Source organism: Jaculus jaculus, chromosome 17, assembly GCF_020740685.1.
Source record: "Jaculus jaculus isolate mJacJac1 chromosome 17, mJacJac1.mat.Y.cur, whole genome shotgun sequence".
Classification (NCBI taxonomy): domain Eukaryota; kingdom Metazoa; phylum Chordata; class Mammalia; order Rodentia; family Dipodidae; genus Jaculus; species Jaculus jaculus.
The window spans coordinates 63,037,889-63,052,448 of record NC_059118.1 but is presented as its reverse complement, the minus strand read 5'-3'; the positions used below and the strand labels follow the sequence as shown (position 1 = coordinate 63,052,448).

Below are 14,560 nucleotides of genomic sequence, written 5' to 3'. Positions count from 1 at the left end.
CAATACAACAGAAGGTCCTTCTTACCAAGAAATCAAGCTCCTCATTCAGACTGTGGTACGTCTCCAGCCTGGCTGTCAACACGAGAGGCACATCTTGGACATTCCCAGCATCATCTGCTTCCAAATCGGTGACCTGACATGAAATACACCTATGTGCCTCTTCAGCGCTTACCTGCCCTTTTACTCTAACACCTGACACTGGGAATTCTAACTTATCAAAGACAGGGCTGAGGGATGTGAGGCTGAACTTGCATAAGTGCAGAGTGTAGAGCTCAAAGACTCAATACATCTGCCAAGAGAACATGGAAGTCTGCAGCTGGACTTTCCCAGGTTGAGACAAAGTATAGCAAATGAACTCACCTCAGCGATGTGATTGCAAAATGCTTTCTCACTGGCAATCAGCTCTTTAAGGGTTGCAATTCTGTTTTTATGTTTCAATAGCTAAAGGGGAAAGCATTTTATATTTCAGAGAAAAAACAAAATTACCTTCCACAACACTTATGCTAAAGTCATCGACAATGCATGGTCCAGTCTCTTCTGAGGAAGAGTTCCCATGGTAGACCCAAGACTAATATACTTAGTAGAAGCAGCTAGCAAGTTTCCTGGGACCCCACCACCCCCACTCCCTATGGCTCACTGAGCCAAACCCATTCGTCCACAGCATGTGGTTTAAACTGAACACTTGCTTGGTTTGGGTGGATGGAATTTTGGTACAGGCAGGGCAGAGGGGGTCCATGTGTACCACTCTCATAGAGTATGTAGAGAAATGGAAGGGTTCCCAAGATTCAGATCCTGTAACTGCTGCTGCGACCTCAGCCTTCCAAAACAATGACATGGCCGTTGGCCTCATCCTCCTGTCTCTAGAAATACTCTTGCCAGTAGTGGCAGCATGGCAGCAGCAGAAGTTAAGACCCCCTTCCTGCTCTATCTCAAGAAGCTTCAGATGGCATCTTCCGTGGGCAATGTGGCTGACCGCACAGAACCGATGAAGTGTATGCTTCCCTTCCCAGGGCTGGCTGAGTTGGTCCATCAAGGACGCCTGGCAGGAGATTCTGAGGCAGCTGAGAGACGCTGCATGCAGTGTGGAGACAAGAGCCTGGCAAGACTGATGGACTCAGTACTTCCATCTATGCACTTGCAGTGTCGAAGGCTGGACGGATCTGCTCACTTTAGCTCCTGGCAATTGAATAGAATCGCCTGCTAGCAGAAGCCTATTAGAATTGGGAAATGCGAGCCGGGCGGGTGGTGCACATGTTTAATCCCGGCACTCGGGAGACAGAGGTAGGAGGATTGCCGTGAGTTCGAGGCCACCCTGAGACTACAGTGTGAATTCCAGGTCAGCCAACTACAGTGAGACCCTACCTTGAAAGACCAACACAAAACAAAACAAAAAAGAATCTGGGCATGTGCATGAGGAGAGGGCAGTTGCAGGGAAATGACTCAAACCCGATTTCATGGATGCTTGTATTAATGTGGTGGCAGTGCTGGTGGCCGCAGGTGACGTGGAAGCAGCAGTGTAAGCGTGCGTCTCTGCTCTTCCCTGCAGCCCTGATTTGTACTGGGTTCACAGTGACCTGGGAACCTGCTCCAAGCCTTGGGTCACTTGGAGGAAGCCAAGGTGCCATGGGGGTGAAACCTCCTATTCCATGTGCAAGGTGCCTCCCTGAAGGGAGCTCCAGGCCAGACCTAGGGCAGACACACCACCTCTACCTCCTCCAGCAAAAAATGCACCAAAGTCACATGATGAGAAATACAGTAATAGGTTTTGTTTATTTATTTATTTTTATTCATTTGAAAGTGACGGACAGAGGCGGGGGAGAGAGAGAGAGAGAATGGGCATGCCAAGGCCTCCAGCCACTGCAAGCGAACTCCAGACATGTGTGCCCCCTTGTACATATGGCTAACATGAGTCCTGGGGAATCAAGCCTCGAACCTGGGTCCTTAGGCTTCACAGGCCAGCGCTTAACCGCTAAGCCGTCTCTCTAGCCCGGTAATGGGTTTTAATTGACACAGCAAAAACAATTTGCCTCCATGCCCGAATATTCTGTCTTATGGCTTCAGAAACAACTTAAAATAATTTTTCAAGGGTTGGAGAGATGTGTTAGCGGTTAAGGTGTTTGCCTGCAAAGCCAAAGGATCCCAGTTTGACTCTCCAGGACCCAAGTAAGCCAGATGCCCAAGTTGGTGCATGCATCTGGAGTTCGTCTGCAGTGGCTGGAGGTCTTGGTGCACCTGTTCTCTCTCTTTCCCTCTTTTTCTCTCTCAAATAAATAAATAAACACATTTTAAAAATAATTTTTCAAGAGCTGGTCATGGTGGCACACACTTTTAATCCCAGCACTTGGGAAGCAGAGGTAGGAGGATCATCATGACTTTGAGGCCACCCTGAAACTACATAGTGAATTCCAGGTCAGCCTGAGATAGAGTGAAACCCTACCTTGAAAAACCACAACAAACAAACAAAAAAAAAACAACAATAATAGTTTTCAAGCCAGGCGTGGTGGCACACACCTTTAATTCCAGCACTCAGCAGGCAGAGGTAGGAGGATGGCTATAAGTTTGAGGCCACCCTGAGACTGCATAGTGAATTCCAGGTCTGTCTGGGCTAAAGTGAACCTACCTCAAAAAAATAAAATAAAATTATTTACAAGTAAGTTATATAAGAGAATGTTTTACACTATAGCCACAATTTGAAGATAAGTAGATGTTAATAAAGATATTAAAAAATATTAGAGAGGGCTAGAGAGATGGCTTAGCAGTTAAAGTACTTGCCTGTGAAGACTAAGGACCCAGGTTTGATTCCCCAGCCCCCACATAAGCCAGATGCACAGGGTGGCACATGCATCTGGAGTTCGTTAGCAGTGGCTAGAGGTCCTGGCCCACCCATTCTCTCTATTTGCTTCTTTCTCTCTCTGTATCAAATAAATAAATTTTAAAAATTACTAGAGATAATTTACTAGTTAAAAAAATGTGGAGCACTGATCTCTGCTGAGCTTGCCTTGCAAATGACCCCTCATGCCTGGGGCGACAGCTCAGTGCTAGGGACTAGAGTGCAGGTGGCATGACTCCTTCTGGACTCCTGGGAGCCCACTGGCTTCCTTCCGCCTCTGCCTTTTCCTGGCTGATTTTGCCATAAGAATTCCTTTTGCTATAGTAAATCCTAGCTGGTGTAACTGGATGCTGAGTCCTTGGGGTCCTTTACCAAATTATCAGACCCAGCCTTGGGAGTTCAACTGTTATTACATTCAGGCTATGAAAATTCTTTTTATCCCCTAGAACTGGAAAGTCGAACCCAGGGCCTCATACATGCTAAGTAAGCCATCTAACACTGAACTACTCCAGCTAAAAATTTTTCTTTAAAGAGAAAAAAAGGGGGGGGGGGCTGGAGAGATGGCTTAGCAGTTAAGTCTCTTGCCTGCAAAGCCTAACAACCTGGGTTTGATTCCCCAGTAACCACTTAATGCCACATGCACAAAATGGCGCATGCATCTGAAGTTCATTTGCAGCAGCTAGAAGCCCTGGCGTGCCCATATTCTCTCTCTCCTTGCAAATAAATAAATAAAAATATTGTTAAAAAAAGACAATTTCGGGCTGGAGAGATGGCTTAGCGGTTAAGCGCTTGCCTGTGAAGCCTAAGGACCCCCGTTCAAGGCTCGATTCCCCAGGACCCACGTTAGCCAGATGCACACGAAGGTGCACGCATCTGGAGTTTGTTTGCAGTGGCTGGAAGCCCTGGCGCGCCTATTCTCTGTCTCTCTCTATCTGCCTTTTTCTGTCTCTGTCTGTCACTCTTAAATAAAAAATAAAAAAAAGACAATTTCATCTGGATACAATTTATAATTCTTATTTATTCCTATACTATTATAATAATAAATAGTCAATATTCAAATTCTCCAAATACTAGTGAGGCAGACTGCATTGCATAAAATATTTATTATGAAATGTTTCTAATACTTAAAACGAAGAGTGAAAAAAATTGAGTGGATTCCCATGTAACTAACACTTGGCTTCAACAATTAACAGGCAATGGCTCTCTGTGCAGACGCTCAAGATGCCAAAGTACAAGCGGGCCCTGGAGGAGGAGGAGGCCTGGGCTTGTGCTGTTGAATGAAAAAGGCCAAGAAGATGGAGTCCCATTTGGGAAAAGGCCTAAGAAATTTGGTGCCTGACCAACCACCATCCAGCTTCAAAGGATGGCCGCCAGACCTAGTGGCCAAGGGCTCTGATGTCAGTGGCTGAAGGCGCCACAAGCTAGCCCCAGTCTGAGCTGCTCCCACAGCGGACTGGCTGCTCAAGCTGGTCCACAGGGCAGATCAGAGACACATCAAGAGAAGCAAAAGGCCAGGCAAGGTGGCGCACGCCTTTAATCCCAGCACCTGGGAGCCAGAGGTAGGAAGATCACCATGAGTTCAAAGCCACCCTGAGACTACCGAGTGAATTCCAGGTCAGCCTGGGCTAGAACAAGACCCTAGCTCAGAAAAAAAAAAAAAAAAAAAAAAAGGTGCAATTGAGTGTTTTGTTATTACCTTCTTTATTTAACTTACTCTTAATTTTATCCCTCAATCCCTATACTACCACACCAAAAAAGAAAGGAATAAACTCTGGGAACCCCTGGTCTGACATCCAACAATCTGTTTGAAATGTTTCCACCATCCCAAGTGACAAGGTCTGAAGTCACTTCCGGCCTCAGGGGCCAGGGGAGCCATGGAAAAGTGAAAAGATGGTCCCATCAGAATGTCTGTAGCTCACTACGGCTTCCTGCTATGGATGAGTGATGCGTTAGATATCCATTTGCTTATCACGCGGCAATGGGAAAGCTAACCAGTTCCCCAAACAGCTCTCCAGTAGGTGTAAATCTTAGGAGACTGGTCTGTGACGCTGCCGATGAGACACGTTTTGGAGTAAGGAATTTCCTACCTCTTTATCTAAATCCTTCTTTTTCAGCTGAAAGCTCTTGAGTTGGAGCAACGCTGTGTCGGCAGCTTTCTTGCTTGCTCTGTCGTGTTCAGAGTCAGGACTGCTGCTATCCTAAGGGCGATAGTTTGAGGAACTAGATTAAAAGATTTTCTGTGAAGCTAAAATGAGTTAAAAAAAAAAAAAGGCAAATGAGGGGCTGCAGAAATGGCTTTGCTTACAAAGCCTGACGGTCCAGGTCTGATTCTCCAGTAACCACTAAACCAGATGCACAAAGTGGCACAGATGTCTGGAGTTCGTTCACAGTGGCAAGAGGCCCTGATGCATCCATTCTCTCTCTCTCTCTCCTTACAAATAAATAATTTTTTTAAAGACACATGAAACAAGCCCCTTTGAAGAAATAGGGGTTCAAAGTAAAGGAGATAAAATCATAGTGAACCCCAGTCTTCAAATGTTCTTCATACATCCCATAGCCAAATGGAAAGACAGCATACTCATTCACACTTCTACGAAGATGTTATGAAGACAGAGTCGTGTAATGGCCAAGATGTCACTACTCATCTGTAGTAATTATCCATGCTTACACAGTCACAGGTATAACTGCCCCTTCGTCTAGCCAGTTTATATATCTAAACTTTAGATAGATGGCTTGCTTGACACCTCAACAACTCAGACATCCTCAACCATACTGAAACTAGGTATTTCAATAGTAGCCACAATTAAAATAACTGACCAGTTTAACCTAGGAGTCAAAGATGTAAGAAGCTGGGCTAGGGAAATGGCTTAGTGGTTAAGGCATTTGTCTGCACAGCCTAAGAACCTCAGTTTGAGTCCCCAAGACCCACATAAGCCAGATGCACAAGTAGGTGCATGCACCTCTGGAGTTTCCTTGCAGTGACTGGAGGCCCTGGCATGTCCATTCTCTCTTTCTCTCTATCTGCCTCTTCCTCTATCCCTCTCTCTCTCAAATAAATAAACAAATAAATAAAATATCTTTAAAAAGGGCTGTATTTGAATTCTACTACTTAACATATATGACACTGTGGACAAGAAATTCAAGTTTTTTGGTTTTCTGAGGTAGGGTTTCACTCTAGTCCAGGCTGACCTGGAATTCACTATGTAGTCTCAGGATGGCCTCAAACCCACGGCGATCCTCCTACCTCTGCCTCCCGAGTGCTGGGATTAAAGTTGTGCACCACCACTCCGGCTCAAGACTTTTTTTTTTAATTATGTATTTGCAAGCAGAGAGAGAGAGAGAGAGACAGAATGGGCACAACAGGGCCTTTTACCACTGCAGATGCTTGTGCCACTTTGTGCATCTGGCTTTATGTAGGTACTGGGGAATTGAACCCAGCACTCAGACTTGGTACGCAAGTGCCTTTAACCACTGAGCTGTCTCCCCAGCCCATGCTCAAGTCTTCCACAGCTTGGTTTGTACTTCTGCGTTAAGAATAAAGCCAGCAGGACAAAGAACAGCGTGTGGGTGAGCAGGACACTCCAGCATCCTTGGGGACAATAAATAGGAGTGCTTCATGGACCTGCTGAGTCAGCTAACACTTGCTGAGAGCTCGTTCTGAACATGTGAAACACCAAGTCTTTGGTCTCGAAGATTCTGCTAGCTGGTGGGGTGGAAGAATCAGCATAGGCCAGCTGAAATCTTCTGGGATTAGTGTGCCTGCTGCAAGAGCTGAGGGACAGAGGGCACACTACCAGGAGTCTGCAAGAGAAGCAGCCAGTGGATGAGCCTGGAAGTGAAGAGCAGCCTCGCAACAGGAGAAGCCCGTGCACACTGGAGAGCAGCCGCGGCCAGTGAGGACGGCGCAACAGGGCAGACGGAGCCGCACCGACAGCCGTCTTTCCTGCAAGCCGTGCGCACATGGGCCTCCGCTCTGCATCCTGCGTCCTTCAAAGGCTTTGCCTAGTTTCTGGCACTCAACAACTGTGAATGCTCCACAACCTTGAGTGAAATCAAAGCGGACACAACAACAACAACAAAAAAGCACACACTAGTTCTGCCCTGGATCAGGAACATGGCTTCAAGCTATGCCTATAGATTTCAGCTTGGATGAGTGTGCTTACGACTGAAAAACTGCACGAGAGGGGAAAGGTTAACTTGACCATCGAGCAAGTGCATGCCAGTTCAATATTTTCCTGGTAAGTGCAGTGCTTCCCAGTACAGAGGGGGTCTTACCCCTGCTGAAGACTGGAGACTGAGGTGAAGAAAGGCCAAGTCACACTGCCAGGAGCAGCAAGGCCAGAATTCCCACTCACTGACACTCCATTCTTCACTCTATTGATGTACACAGCTCCCTTGGCCCCAAACTGTTTGGGTTGTGGTTTTTGGTTTTGGTTTACAAGGTGGGGTCTCGCTCTAGCCCAGGCTGACTTGGAATTCACTCTGTAGTCTCAGGGTGGCCTCGAAATCATGGTGATCCTCTTACCTCTGCCTCCTGAGTGCTGGGATTAAAGATGTGCTCCCAGCTATTATGGCCTGCTCCCCCAAACTATTTTTTATGAGACTGACACACTGCCTATTATGCTAAGGAGGCAGATCCCAACTATTTCTTTTTTTTTCTTTTTTTCAGTTGTTCAAGGTAGGGTCTCACTTTAGTCCAGGCTGACCTGGAATTCACTATGTAGTCTCAGGGTGGCCTCAAACTCATGGCAATCCTCCTACCTCTGCCTCCTGAATGTTGGGATTAAAGATGTGGGCCCAAACTATTTCTTAAACCAGGTAAACAGCCCAGTAATACAGTCTCATCACTATCAGCAGACTGACAATCGCTCTGACATGTACAAGTGCTAAGGAAAGGGTCACTTGATAGTGTTACCATGTGTCATTATATCAGTATATTTTACCTTCCTGTGCACTTGTGGGAATTAGACATTAAAGGCAGATATATATAAGAAACAGTGAGGGAAAGGAAGGGCTGGCTGGCTCTCAGGTCTGTATTTTGTCTCCTACTCTCTTTTCCCCCATAGTTTAACGCCAGGATATTTCACTGCCTCTCTTGGGTCAGTCTAACCCCTCTGAGGAATCCGAGTGCCTTACCTGACACATGAGAAGTCCCACCATCAGAGCAAGAAGGTTGTGCACTTCAGAGGCCCGTGGAAAGGTCCTCTTCACAGCTGGGGGATCCAGGCTTTCTTCATCGTAAGATGAGCGATTTAGGAACAAGCTAGAACGTGTTGTCTTTAAACCCTATGTGTACAAAATTTAGATTTGTCATGATAAATTCAAAGAATATGAATTATCTCAATCACACCTTCCAAGGCTCAGGGTCTAATGCAGAAGAGGTGGCAGAAAGAATGTAAGAGCCAAAGGAAGGGTAGGACTCCTTACAATGTGCTCCTCCAGACACAAAATAGCCTGGATATCCATGGCCTCACAGTTCCTGACACTACCTACACAAGACCTTCACAAGAGGAGGAAAAGATCATGACATTAAAATAAAAGAGAGACTGATTGAGATGTGAAGGGGATATGATGGAGAATGGAATTTCAAACGGGAAAGTGGAAGGAGGGAGGGTATTACCATGGGATATTTTTTATAATCATGGAAAATGTTAATAAAAATTGAGGAAAAAAATAAAGAAAAAATTTTTAATTTAATTAATTAATTTATTTGACAGCGAAAGAAGCAGGTAGAGAGCATGGGCATGGCAAAGCCTCCTGACACTGCAAACAAACTCCAGATGCACACACCACCTTGTGCATCTGGCTTACGTGGCTATTAGGGAATCGAACCTGGGGTCTTAGACTTTGCAGGCAAGTGCCTTAACCATTAAGCTATCTCTCCAGCCCCATGTTTTTTTTTTTTTTTATATGGATGTTAGGGATTGGATCAGGCTCTCATGCTTGCATGCAAGCTCTGAGCCATTTCCTCAGTCCCGGGGACACTTTTATATTCTTAAAAATTATTAAGAAAACAACAAAATAAAAAACCCATAAAATTATTTAGGACCATAAAAAGAAACTTTTGTTAATAGAAGGCTATTGCTACATATATATATATATATATATATATATATATATATATATATGCGCTAGATGTGATGGGTAATCTTGGTTGTCACATTGGTAATATTTAGAATCACCATGAGAACACATATCTTGGCATGTCTGTTGGGGATTTTCTAGATTAACTTAATGAAGGTGGGAGGGCCCTCCTTATCTGTGGGCAGCACCATTCCATGGACTGGGGTCCCGGGCTGGATAAAAAGGATATGTACATGCATCTGGTGTTCATTTGCAGCAGTCGAAGGCTCTGACATACCCATTCTGTCTCTCTTCTTTCTTTCTTTTTAATATTTATTTTTGTTTATTTGAGAAAGAAGAAGAAGACAGAGAGAAAGAATGAGCACAACAGGGCCTCCCTCTGCTGCAAGCAAACTCCAGAGACGTGCACTACCTTATGCATTTGACTTATGTGGGTACTGGGAAATTGAACCTGGGTCCTTAGGCTTTGCAGGCAAGTGCCTTAACCACTAAGCTATTTCTCCAGCCCCTTTCTTTCTTATTTTTTTTAAAAATTATTTACTTATTTATTTTGGTATTTTGAGGCAGGGTCTCACCCAAGTTCAGGCTGACCTGGAATTCACTATGAGTCTCAGGGTGGCCTCGAATTGATGGTGATCCTCCTACCTCTGCCTCCCAAGTGCTGGGATTAAAGGTGTGCACCACCATGCCCGGCTTATTTATTTATTTAAGAGAGAGAAAGAGGCACAGAGAGAGAGAGAGAGAGAGAGACAGAGAGAGAGAGAGAGAGAGAGAGAATGGACACACCAGGACCTCTAGCCACTACAAACAAACTCTAGATACATGTGCCACTTTGTGCATCTGGCTTAGGAGGCTCCTGGGGAATTGAACCTGGGTCACAGGCAAGTGCCTCAACTGCTAAGTCATTTCTCCAGTCCCTTTCTTTTGGAAGTATTTATTTATTTGAGAGAGAGAGAATGTGCACGTCACTGCAAAAAAACTCCAGACGCATGAACCACCTTGTGCATTTGGCTTACATGGGTACTAAGGAATCGAACCTGGGTCCTTAGTCTTTGCAGGCAAGTACCTCAATAGCTAAGCCATTTCTCTAGCCCTACCTCTATTCTTTCTTTCTCTCTGCTTGCAAATAAATAAATAAATATTTTTTTTAAAAAGAAAGAAAATCCTTTCAGAGATCGCTTGTAAGGATGCTTCCTAGGACTGTCCATGGACACCCACAAAATTTCCAGGTTGGCCCCTCAGCACAAGAAGCCAAGAATTGGAGCCGGGCGTGGTGGCGCACGCCTTTAATCCCAGCACTCGGGAGGCAGAGGTAGGAGGATCGCCAAGAGTTCGAGGCCACCCTGAGACTACATAGCAAATTCCAGGTCAGCCTGAGCCAGAGTGAGACCCTACCTTGAAAAACAAACAAACAAACAAAAAAAAGAAGCCAAGAATTGGGCTAGAGGATGGCTCGGCCATTAAGGTGCTTTCCTTTAAAAAAAAAAAACTGCTCAAATTCGATTCCCCAGGACCCACGTAAAGCCAGATGCACAAGTTGGTACACGCACAGGGAGTTTGTTTGCTGTGGCTAGAAGCCCTGGTGCATACATTCTCTCTCTCAAATAAATAAAGAAGATATTTTTGCTGGGCATGGTAGGCACATGCCTTTAATCCTCACACTTGGGGGGAAGAGGTTGGAGGATCATTGTGAGTTCAAGGCTAGCCTGAGACTACATAGTGAATTCCAGGTCAACCTGGGCTAGAGCGAGATCCTACCTTGAAAAACCAATACATAAATAAATAAACAAATAAAATATTATTTAAAACGCCAAGAATTATTGAGTGCTCATGCATCAAAAGAAACTTCTCTAATCCTGCGAGGCGTTTTTCCTGTTTCTCTTTTATTTACTCTTTTGATGAACAAGTGTGTCTGGGTCATGACCATCACCACGCTACTTCACCTGGGGAGGTCTGCTAGACACTCGAACAGCATCGCTACCTGGGCACTGCCTGGCTCCACCATCCCTCCCTCTGAAGGCTCCTTTGGCTGCGTGCCCAGGCTCGGGGCGCCGCGCTGCTGGCTCTTGGCCACCTGCTGCTGAAGGGCGCAGTTCTCGCTGGTCAGCTCCGCGATCTGCTGCTGCAGTTTGGAATTCTGAGCCCTTTCATTTTCACAAGTGAGCAGGACATTTTTAACTTGAATAATCAATTTCTCAACTCTCGATTTCAATTTTCGTCTTTCTTTCAGGCTTTCCTTCTCGTGTTTCTGAAGCTCTTCCTGAAAAGACAAGAATTCTTGTTCTCGGGTCTCTTTTTCCCTTTCCAGCAGTTCCGAGGCAGAAGCCGAGGTCTTCTCCAGCTCTCGGTTGCGCCGCTGCAGCCTTTCCAGCTCCTCACCTCGCTTGCTCAAGAGCTTCTCCATCTCTGCACGCTCATTTACAGATCGGGTTTTCTGCTGCATTTCCATGACATATCTTTCGTGCAAACGGATATAACTGACCTTCACCTTTTTAACACGTAATTGTAAGGTTTCCATCTCTTTCCTGCATTCCTGAAGGCTGTGTTGGCTGTTAGCTAAAGAGTCTTGTGAATCCTGAAATTTCTTGCTGATATCGTTCCTCTCTAGAATTAAGTTGTATTTGTTTTCAATTAATTCCTCAATGTTTTCCTTCATCTTATTTATAATGTCAACAAACACTTGCTGTTTGGTGACCTTCACCTGTAGGTCTCTAACCTTGCCCTCTAACTGCAGGTTCCTGCGGTGGAAGTCTTGGATCTGCATTTCCTGTTGCCTGTTGGTGTGCTTTAGTTTCTGCAGGACTTCATTTAAAGCCATGTCCTCCTCCAGAGGGTCGAGGCTCGCAAAGCTCTGCTCCATGTCAGTCACCACGCCGTTCTCCTGAGATGCCCCGCCGCTCCGGGAGAGGCCTGCGGGGGACCAGCTCGAAGGAATCGCCAGGCTTTCCTCGCCTTCCTCCGTGGCCTCCTGCTGACTGACTGACATCTCGGGATTCTCCCCAGAATTCTGTATTCCTTTTGAAGAAACCTCGGGCTGCAAATTAAATAAATTAAATAGGTGTGAAAGAGTAGACTGCTGAATAAATGCCTTGCTGCTCCCAACAGCACAGTAGGCCACAAGCAGTAGGTATATAAAAGACATGCATCATATTTCCTTTGATGAACAATGTATTTTATGCCTATGGGTTTTGTACATACAGATGTGGACACACACACACACACATGTGCATGGAGGCCAGAAAGTTGAGTGGCTTTTAAAATCATTCTCCACATTATTTCTTTTCTTTTTTTTCCAGGTAGGGTCTCACTCTAGCCCAGGCTGACCTGGAATTCACTATGTACTCTCAGGGTAGCCTCGAACTCACACTGATCCTGCTACCTCTGCCTCCCAAGTGCTGGGATTAAAGGTGTGAGCTACCACGCCTGGCCTCCACATCATTTCTAAAACACAGTCTCTCACTCAAACCCACAGTGCACATGCATCTGGAGTTACTTTGCAGTGGCTGGAAGCCCTGGCACGCCCACACTCTCTGTCTCTCTCTCCCTTTCTATTCTTGCAAATAAACAAATAAAATATTTTTTAAAAAGAATTATCTTGTTGGGTGTAGTGGTACATGCCTTTAATACCACACTCAGGAGGCTGAGGTAGGAGGATCACTGTGAGTTCAAGGCCAGCCTGAGACTAATTCCAAGTCAGTCTGGGCTAAAGCAAGACCCTACCTCTAAAATCAAAACAAAACAAAATTATCTCGGGGTCCCCAAAGCTCTGCTATGTACTCTCGGTAGCTGGCCCTGCCCCCCCCCCCCCCAGCTCTTCTCCACATCCCTCCTTCTCTCCGACCCCTGAATCTCCCAGACACTTGGATTCCCTCGTGTCTAGTAGGTAGAGGGGTCCACGGTCCCCGCACTCACAGGGCACCCAGATGTGCATGGAATGCTCATGCACCCTGCTACCCAATGGACTGTTACTCATCCTTTTCTCTTTTTTCTTTTTCTTGTTAGTCTTTCAAGGTAGGGTCTCGCTCTAACTCCGGCTGACCTGGAATTCACTATATAGTCTCAGGGTGGCCTCGAACTCTTGGTGATCCTCCTACCTCTGTGCCACCTGGCTATTAGTCATCCGTTAGAGCTCAGCTCAAAGACCACTTCAGGAAAGCCTGCCCAGGCTCCCTGGCCAGGTAGGACCCTGAGCAGAGATGACCATCCTGCTTCTACATAACTCCTGTAATAGATGCAAATAGTCATTTACTTGTGATTATTTGATTAATGTCTGCTTCCTCTACTAGGATGGTATTTTCATATAGACAAGAAACTATGTATTTTTGTTTTTAAATATTACATAATCACACATAACAGGGCTTAGTACATATATAACAGATGTCTGAAAGTATCTACTGATTGGCTAAAGAAAAAAAAATGGCTACATGAACCAGGCGTGGTGGCACACGCCTTTAATCCCAACACTCGGGAGGCAGAGGTACGAGGGTCACTTTGAGTTCAAGGCTACCCTGAGATTAGTGAATTCCGGGTTAGCTGGGGCTAGAGTGAGACCCTACCTGGAAAAACCAAAAAAAAAAAAAAAAAAAAAAAAAACAACAAAAAAAAAAAAAAAAAAAAAAACCCCAAAACAGCTACATACAATGAAAACAAGAAGAAACAATCTTGAGAAACCCTAATTAAACAGATTTTCATAATGTTTTCCAGAAATCCACATGGGTAAATAAAGTTTTCAAATGCTGCCAGCTGCTTCCAAACAAACGAGCAATGGAAACTTTGCTTATGCTTATAAACATAATAGAAATATTTTTTATCAAACTTACATGGAAAAAAAGATTATACTACTGTTGGATTCTATCTCTTTGCCCTCACCAACTCAAAGCTTTCTTGGTTGGAGCCATTTAGAGAGTACACAGACTTTCTACTGTTGGTATCTTTGGGGTTTTAGAATAATACATGTGTACCCACAATCACACAATCAACTAAACTGAAAACAAACATGCACGCTTGCTTGTCCACTGATGTCCATCAGAGTAGAAAAACCTTCAGCTGGTCTCGTCAATCAACACCACTGCATACCTTCCTGTTCTCAGCCTTCCCCCACTGCAAACACGCTCAGTTCCAGCTAGTTTGGCCCAACATATATAAAAATGGATCGTACTTAAGGCACATGTAGATACTATAAAACATGAAAAGATGAATAGAGGGCTGGAGAGATGGCTTGGCTGTTAAAGGTGCTTGCTTGTGGGCTGGAGAGATGGCTTAGCAGTTAAGGCATTTGCCTGCGAAGCCTAAGGACTCTGGTTTGATTCCCCAGGACCCACATAAGCTTGATGCACAAGGGGGCACATGCATCTGGAGTTTGTTTGCAGTGGCTGGAGACTCTGGCACAATCATTCTCTCTCTTGCTCTCTACCTCTTTCTCTCTCAAATAAATAAATAAATAAATGTGGTTTTTTTAAAAAAAGGTGATTGCTTGTAAAACCTGCCAGCCTGTGTTGATTCCCTATCACCCACATAAAACCAGGTGTGCAAAATGGCACATAGTGTGGCTTGATCTCAGATGTAGTGGTAAGAGGCCCTAGTGCATCCATTCTCCTCTCTCTCTCTCTGTGTCAAGGAAATATATGTATTGTTTTTTCAAGATAG

General features: G+C 45.1%; 1 protein-coding gene across 1 annotated transcript in view; it reads right to left on the bottom strand.

Annotated features, from left to right (window-relative positions):
• Cage1 (cancer antigen 1) overlaps positions 1–14,560 on the bottom strand; it is a 35,506-nt gene that overhangs the window by 19,223 nt on the left and 1,723 nt on the right. The window contains exons 2-6 of the mRNA XM_045136375.1: positions 10,896–11,948; positions 7,967–8,116; positions 4,918–5,028; positions 361–441; positions 26–133 (exon numbers count right to left, since the gene is read on the bottom strand). Coding sequence (XP_044992310.1) covers positions 26–133; positions 361–441; positions 4,918–5,028; positions 7,967–8,116; positions 10,896–11,948 — 1,503 coding nt within the window. The remainder of the gene's footprint in view (positions 1–25; positions 134–360; positions 442–4,917; positions 5,029–7,966; positions 8,117–10,895; positions 11,949–14,560) is intronic.